Source organism: Fukomys damarensis, unplaced genomic scaffold, assembly GCF_012274545.1.
Source record: "Fukomys damarensis isolate Sample0158 unplaced genomic scaffold, DMR_v1.0_HiC HiC_scaffold_33, whole genome shotgun sequence".
NCBI classification, from domain to species: domain Eukaryota; kingdom Metazoa; phylum Chordata; class Mammalia; order Rodentia; family Bathyergidae; genus Fukomys; species Fukomys damarensis.
This window is the reverse complement of record NW_022900945.1, coordinates 6,470,054-6,477,056: the sequence shown is the minus strand read 5'-3', so window position 1 is coordinate 6,477,056 and position 7,003 is coordinate 6,470,054. Positions and strand designations below refer to the sequence as shown.

The following is a 7,003-nucleotide window of genomic DNA, read 5'->3' as shown; positions in this document are numbered from 1 at the left end:
ATATGAATTTAGTTGGAGGTGGGATCATCTGTTTATCCTGAAAGTTCAGTGTTGCCCAAACCCGTTCCTGCAGAGAAAGCTTCCGGACAGGAGTGAATGTGACAATACCGAGGCCATCTAAGCGCTGGGCCCGGTGAGACTGTCCCGTGACTGTTCAAATGGGGGAAGAGAGGGCAAAATGAGGTACGTCTCTTACATTCAACAGCGTAAATAAATACAAATGCGGTTTTACAGGAACAGGAACATAACTTTAAGGGTTTTATTATCAAAGTCTTGTAAAACAATTTCAGAAACTGTACATCAACATGGCACAGACTGTAGCCTACTTTTGTTTTTACTGCACAAAAGTAAAGCTTGAAACTCCTGTAACTAAGAAAACAGTTGCTAACTACTTTGCAGATAGATCATCACTGTGCATGAAGGTTACTACTGCAGGAATAAGAACACAAATTTATTGGTTTTATACAACTTGAGATCAAATAAAAGTACATTATCAAGTAGATTTGTTTTAAAAGTATGATGATCAATTTAAAACGCACTATCCCCTTTTTTTTTTCCAACGCAGCTTAAAACAATAAAAGTGGAAAATTGAAAATCAGGACAAAAGATTAAATTCCTTTAAAGGTGGACTTGGGAAAGGCGGATAGCTTTTAATGATGTGGAGGTGGAATAAATTATTTCAGGAAAAAAATTTCCAAACACCTATGAAAACGTATACAACTCTACTTCAAAATGTGTTGCTATTTACTCACCGCCAAAGACAGTTTTATGTGAAATCTTGTTTCTGTAATTAAAGCCTAATTAGCCATCAAAAAAGGTTAGTGCATATATAACCTTTCAAAGTTAAACAAAAGCCACAAAAATCGAGCCACAAGGCTTAAAGGATTATCTATTTCAAATGCTCATTTCCGGATGTAACTAAGAATGTTATTTTGTCATGTCAACAAACAAGACCACAAGCAGATCCATCCTGTGGAGGGTTTTAACGACAGTTACAATAACATGCAATCAGTGCATTCCCTACATGGCTCTATAACGGCAACAAACCGAACGCTAGACTCTAAGTGACGGACGTACTGAGGGAAGGGGCTCACACGACACAGACCCCACGCCTGCTGTGGGCGCATGCAGCGGTCGCTCTGTGACGGAGACCGCCAGGCTGCTCCTCGGACCTCACCAGGGCGAGAGCCGCTTCCCAGGTACCGTTTCTACAAGGCTTCTTCGGGTGGCAGTAACTGCTGTCCCCATCGGGAGATTCGGAAGCATCTGGAACTCAGAGCTGTACGCGTGTGGCTTGAGCACAGAGGAATGACACCGACGCCCGCCCGTCCGTCCGTCCACAGGAGGCCCGCGGCGGCGCTCAGTCGCTCATGTCCATGTCCTCCTCGTGGTGGTCGTCCCCGTTCACCTTGGACTCTCGCAGCGCGTCGCCGGCCGCCTTCTCCACGGAGCTCTCCTTCATCTTCGGGGAATCCGCCTCGGCTGGCTGCTTCTCCTCTTTCTTGTCTTTCTCGCTGTCATAGCCCTGCTCCTCTTCATCGTAGTCCCGTGTGACCTGCTTTCCGGAGGAGAACAAGGAAAGTAAGCTTCTGGAGAGAGAGCCACAGCCCAGAGCCCGGCGCCCCAAGCCGCGCCGAGTCGGCCTGCATACATACTTTCACGTCCTTGTCACTCTCGGATTTTCGTTCCCGGTCCTTTTCCTTGTCCTTACTCTTTTTCTTTTTGCTTGTGGATCGTTCCCTTTCATCTCTGCTTCGTTCTTTGTCTCTGTCTTTCTTCTTTTCCTTTTTATGTCTAGAATAAGTTAGAAGGAGCTCAGAAAAGAAGCTTTCCAAGGACCCTAGCAAGTTTCACCCTGAGCATAGTGACAGGGCTGATGCTCAGATGTCCGGCTCGGTCCAAGTTCAGAACAGGATGAACGTACAAGCTGTGCACAGGCGACACAGGCAAGACGGCGGCCACCTGCTTACAGGCCTGGGACGCCGACTTCCAGAGCACGACTGAGCAGCCTCAGCACCGCTAAGCGCCTGACACCCCACACAGGAACACAAACTGACACGTTTAAGAGACAGGACAGTCTTTAAAACTTACAGCTTCCAACAGTTTGAAGACACGTCCACCCGGTCAGCATTCTTACCTTCTAGGGGATGGGGAGCGAGACATTTTTCTCTTAGGCGATCGAGGCTTTTTGGGAGATCTTGTTCCACTGCGGCTTCTTCGTCGCCGTCTCTCTCTGGAATTACAAACGTGGAGACTAGACTTTGAAATTCAGTACGATCTATTCAGCCCTACTAGGCACTGTTCAACACACTTCCCATAATGCAAGACCTGTCTCACAACCCTGTCTCGAGCTCAAACCATCTTAAGCTACACAAAGCACCAATTCACCAAAGCTTAAAGCAAGAAGGAGAAAATCAGTAGCAACCTATTACCGAGGCAACTGGTTTTTGATTTAAACAGGCACAGGTTATTTCAGGAATGTTGGGATCTGGAAGGCAGACACTACTATTCAAAGCGTTAACTTTAAAATCTTTACATGAAATGCAGAGGAGGCTTAGTGCAAAGGTATCAGCTAAACTGACTCCCTGTATCCCACCAAAGTCCCACCAACCCTTGAAACAGCTTTCACTTCCATATTCCTGTGGCTTTAAAAATACAAGGCTGTACTGTCCACAGGCCCATCCCCAAGGGGCACGGCCCGTTCTCCCCGCCCACTGCCAGGGCTGCGCACGGAGCCTCTCAATTCTCTAGGTGGAAGAGAGCTTTTACGTTGTACTTCTGTGCCCCTCGGTAGCCTGCTTCAGAGGAAAACGTGATACGTCGTCAAAACGCTCCAAAAACGACTTCAACTTCGAGTGATCCAGTGACTGAGGCCTTTATGGTAAGGGCACGACCTACCCTCGCCTCTCTCCCTCTTTAAAGTGAACTCAACTCTCTTCCTGCTTCCAGCCCAGGAACAGAAGGGCGAATCACAGGCCCCAGCGGCTCGCTGCACGGCACCTCCTGCCTCCGTGCCCTCTGCCGCTGCCCCTCAGCGCTCTCAGCTTGGCGGACAGCTGCTTCCGTTTCCTCACGCCCTTACTCCTGAAGGGCACTTTCACCACCCTTCAAGGAAACTCTGTTCCCAGGGCCAGGGATCAGCTCAGTGGTTCTGCCGCTTGCCTCCCAAGCATAAGGACCTGAGTTCGACCCCTGGTACCAAACCAAACCAAGCAAAACTGTTCCCATCTTTCCACCCGTGTGTGAGCGCCACTGTGGCTGTGGCTCCATCCCATCCGGACCCTTCCCAGAAAGGGAACCACCCCGATGCATGTCCCCCGCCCCCGGAGCGCGCGTCACTCTCAGCGCTGACTGCTCTCCTGCACAGAGCATCACTGTTTATTCACTTGTCCAATGATGCACCTACTGGATAACTTTCTGCCTGTCATGCTGTAAATAATCTGTGTAATCTTACACCTCAAACCTGCCTTATGTTCGTTACAAAGCAGATGCACTATTCTGAGTTCATATCAGCCCTGCTCAGGGGCCCCACCTCCCCCTCCTCTTACAGTACCCCAATGTGAGCGCCGCAGTGAGTGAAACGGTGTCTCGTGGTGACCTGGCCTGGCGTTTCCTGCTAACGAATGGTGGTGAACATATTCCATGTACTTACTGGGCACCTGTGTACTGACAGACCCTCGAGTCTGGGGAGTGTGTGTGGGCATGGAATTGGAGACTGAACCTAGGGCCTCACACCGAGCCACACACTCCTGGTCGTCTTTATTTAATTTTAAGATGGAGTTTCAAGTTGCCCAGGCTGGGTAATTCTCCTGCCTCAGCCTCCCCAGGGGCCATGATGACAGGCATGTGCCACACTACCCAACCCCCCTTTGCCTATTTTTTTAGTTGGGTTATTTGCCTTTCTTGGGCTGAGCTGCAGGAGTTGTTTGCTATCTCAGATATCAGTCCCTTCATGTGTTGTGGGAACCAGCTATGTAAAGTACAAATGTCTTCCAGCATTATCTGTGGACTGTCTTTACTTCTGTGAAAGAATCCTCTGAAACACGAAAACTTTAATTCTGGCGCTGTCCAATTTCTCATTTTGCTTCTCTTGGGCTGGTGCTTTTCAGCCATCATCTATCTAGGAAAGCACCGCCAAACACTGTATCACGAAAATGTACTTCTGTGTTCACTCTGGAGGTTCAGTCATCCCTCCCCAGTGTTCCGGAGTTGACTGAGTTTGTGCTGTGCGGCACGAGCCGCCTAGTCAATGTGAACAGGGCACACCACAAAGAACAGCGGGGCTTTGCACCGAATGAACTACAATATGGGAAAGAAGAAACCTTGTGAATTAACACGTGGATGTCACGAGCACAACTTCTTACAAGGAAAATAATTTAAGAATTCTGTATGCTTCAGCCATTAAAACCTAACTGTTATGATAGAAAACCTGACCTGTGTTAAATTGTGTTATTTTAAATTTCTCTAAAGTCAATGGATAAAATACTCAGTAAAGGGTGAACTTCAGGTTATTTTTCCTGAACTGCCTTGTAAAAGTGTCTGATATTTGCTAAGCCCCAATTTTTTCAACAGTGAAGTACTTACCTACATTCTGGAACATCTCACATGACCACGACCTACTGACAATCCTTTACAGTTTAAAATTAAAAAAGAAGTTATCATGCCTAATTACCTGCTTGCACTTCTGGAACGTCTGGCTGTGCTATAACTTTTTGGTGGTGTTTTGGAGCGTTTCTTTTCTTTATCTTCTTTCTTTTTGTCTCTAAGACATGAACACAATTTAAGAATGCATAAGAAGACAGCTAATGCCAATTTATAATGTTACAGATAAAAGCAAAAGTACGATCAAATTTAATCTCACTCTTGAACACGAATGCTATTGAGATGCTGTCTTGGAAACAGCTTCTGCAGTATATTCGCATGAAAAGTGCCATGGCAAAGCAGCCTGCGTGGTACGAAAGCGCTGTGGGTGTTGGCCCGTTTCTCCGCATGCTCGGTGCTGAACTCCGTCTCTCGGTCCTTTAACACCCACGCTCCTCAGCTGACTCCTCATTCTCCCACCCACCTCTACCACTAGGCCAGAATTCAAACACACGACCTAAACTCGTTGCCTTTCCGAAGCACACATCCCAGGATTATTCCAAGGGTCAAGCCAACCTAACCTTTCCACTGTTACATACACCGGTCTATTCGGTGCTCTTAGAAAAAGCCAATCAGAAGAGAAGGATACTACTATACTTCGGCCCGAACTCTTTCTACTGATTCCTATGCATTTACGCTTGTTTAACTCCCATGACTTTTTTAGTAACACCATTTACCCCAGACCCGAGCAGTGGGCAGATGATCAATAGAGAGAGGAGTTCTGGGTCCCAATGATCTATTTTGTTCAATGCCAATTTCTTGGTCCTAGCTTCTTGTTCCCTTCCTTTCCTGCACTGGCCTCCCAGCTCCAGCACTTGGCCTCTTCTCATGCAACTCTGTCCCACCCGATTCTAGCAGCAGCGACACCAGCTTCCAAATGGGGCTGTCACACTGCCCGCAAGGTGCCATGTGATGAGGCTTGTTTCAGCGTCACTCACACACACAGCAGCCATCCCTAAGGTCACCCGAGTGTGTGTGGACACGTGACACGCAGCTGCCTGCCTTACACTCTCCGGCCCATGTCCAGGCGTGGCTGCTAGCACCAAATCCTTAGCAGTGTTCGAGTGAGAAGAAACCAGAAAAGGTAGCAGGGACAGCTAAGAACAGTCACCAAAACTGTCACCTAGGGCCCACTGCAGTTCACATGGGATACAGGAGCCTCCTCCAGCCCCAAGGGGAGCTGCTCCTCCTGGCTGCTGCCCACCCTGCCCACCTCACCCGTCTGTCTAGCACAGGGCCTGGGGCCTCCCCAGTCTAAATCTGGTGCTCACTCAACACCAGTGGTGCAGTACCTGTTTTTTGACACACTCCTTGACCTTCTGCCTCTCTCTCTGGAGTGGGATCTTCTCCGTCTTGGGCTTTTTGATCGTCTTCTACTCCTCGACTTAGAATGTGATCGCCTCCTTGACCGGCTTCGTGATCGCCTAATGATGCAAAAGAAAGCCACCCGTGCAGGTTAAGTATAGAAAGAGAGCGATGCAGCCCTCGCCTGGCCTCAGACTGGGGGCTGACAAGGAGGGGTTGTTGTCAGGGCTCAGTACACATGGGGAACCCATCTGCTAGTTTACAAACTAGAGACACCAAGGCCGGGGATTTAGCTCAGTGGTGCCGCCACCTGCCTCAAATTAGGAGACCTCTTCAGAGACCTTTCAGTCTCGTGCAAAATCTGGCAGACCAGGCCTCCTGTACCCACTGCCCCTACAGCTCCCACGTCAGACACTACTGGAGGCTGGGTGGGATGCAACAACACACATCTGTACTGTCGGCGCTCTGGGAGGCCGTGGCAGGGCCCAGTCTGGAAACTTAGTGAGTCAGGGAGACCCTGAAGAAATAAAAAAGGGCTGGGTGCACAGCTCCTGGATTCAATCTCTAGTACCACACAAAGAAAAACGGAAACAGAAAAACCCCAACTCTATGGCAGCCCTTTCTTTGAGACAGGATCTTGCTATGTAGTTCAGGCTGGCCTTGAACGCACAGTGACTCTCATGCCTCAGCCTCCTGAGTGCTGGGATTACAGGACTACACCACCATGACCAACTTCAAAGGGCATTATTTTTCACAACTGTGACACTGTGTGTGTGTGTGTGTGTGTGTGTGTGTGTGTGTGTGTGAAACGGTATCACTATGTAGATCAGACTGGCCTCAAAATTGTAGTGATCCTCCTGCCTCAGCCTCCTGAAGGCTGGGATTACAGGTATGCACCACCACATCCAGCTATAATTCTATCAGACTTTAACCACTACTTTTTATTTAATTCTGCACTACTGCCAAGTAAAGCCTTATTTATCAATTATCAAATGTGTACTGCATACTTTACAAAAAGGCAGACCTCATGATTTGTTTTTTTTTTTTTTTTTTTTTT

The 7,003-nt window shown here is 48.2% G+C and overlaps 1 protein-coding gene across 1 annotated transcript in view; it reads right to left on the bottom strand.

The window, feature by feature from the left end:
* Window positions 1-226: 226 nt before the first annotated feature.
* The window catches only part of Srsf11 (serine and arginine rich splicing factor 11), a 37,526-nt gene continuing 30,749 nt past the window's right edge, over window positions 227-7,003 (bottom strand). Inside the window, exons 11-15 of the mRNA XM_010605242.1 lie at window positions 5,934-6,065; window positions 4,673-4,762; window positions 2,138-2,233; window positions 1,656-1,794; window positions 227-1,555 (exon numbers count right to left, since the gene is read on the bottom strand). Of these exons, the coding sequence (XP_010603544.1) occupies window positions 1,361-1,555; window positions 1,656-1,794; window positions 2,138-2,233; window positions 4,673-4,762; window positions 5,934-6,065 (652 nt within the window). The 3' untranslated portion in view covers window positions 227-1,360. The remainder of the gene's footprint in view (window positions 1,556-1,655; window positions 1,795-2,137; window positions 2,234-4,672; window positions 4,763-5,933; window positions 6,066-7,003) is intronic.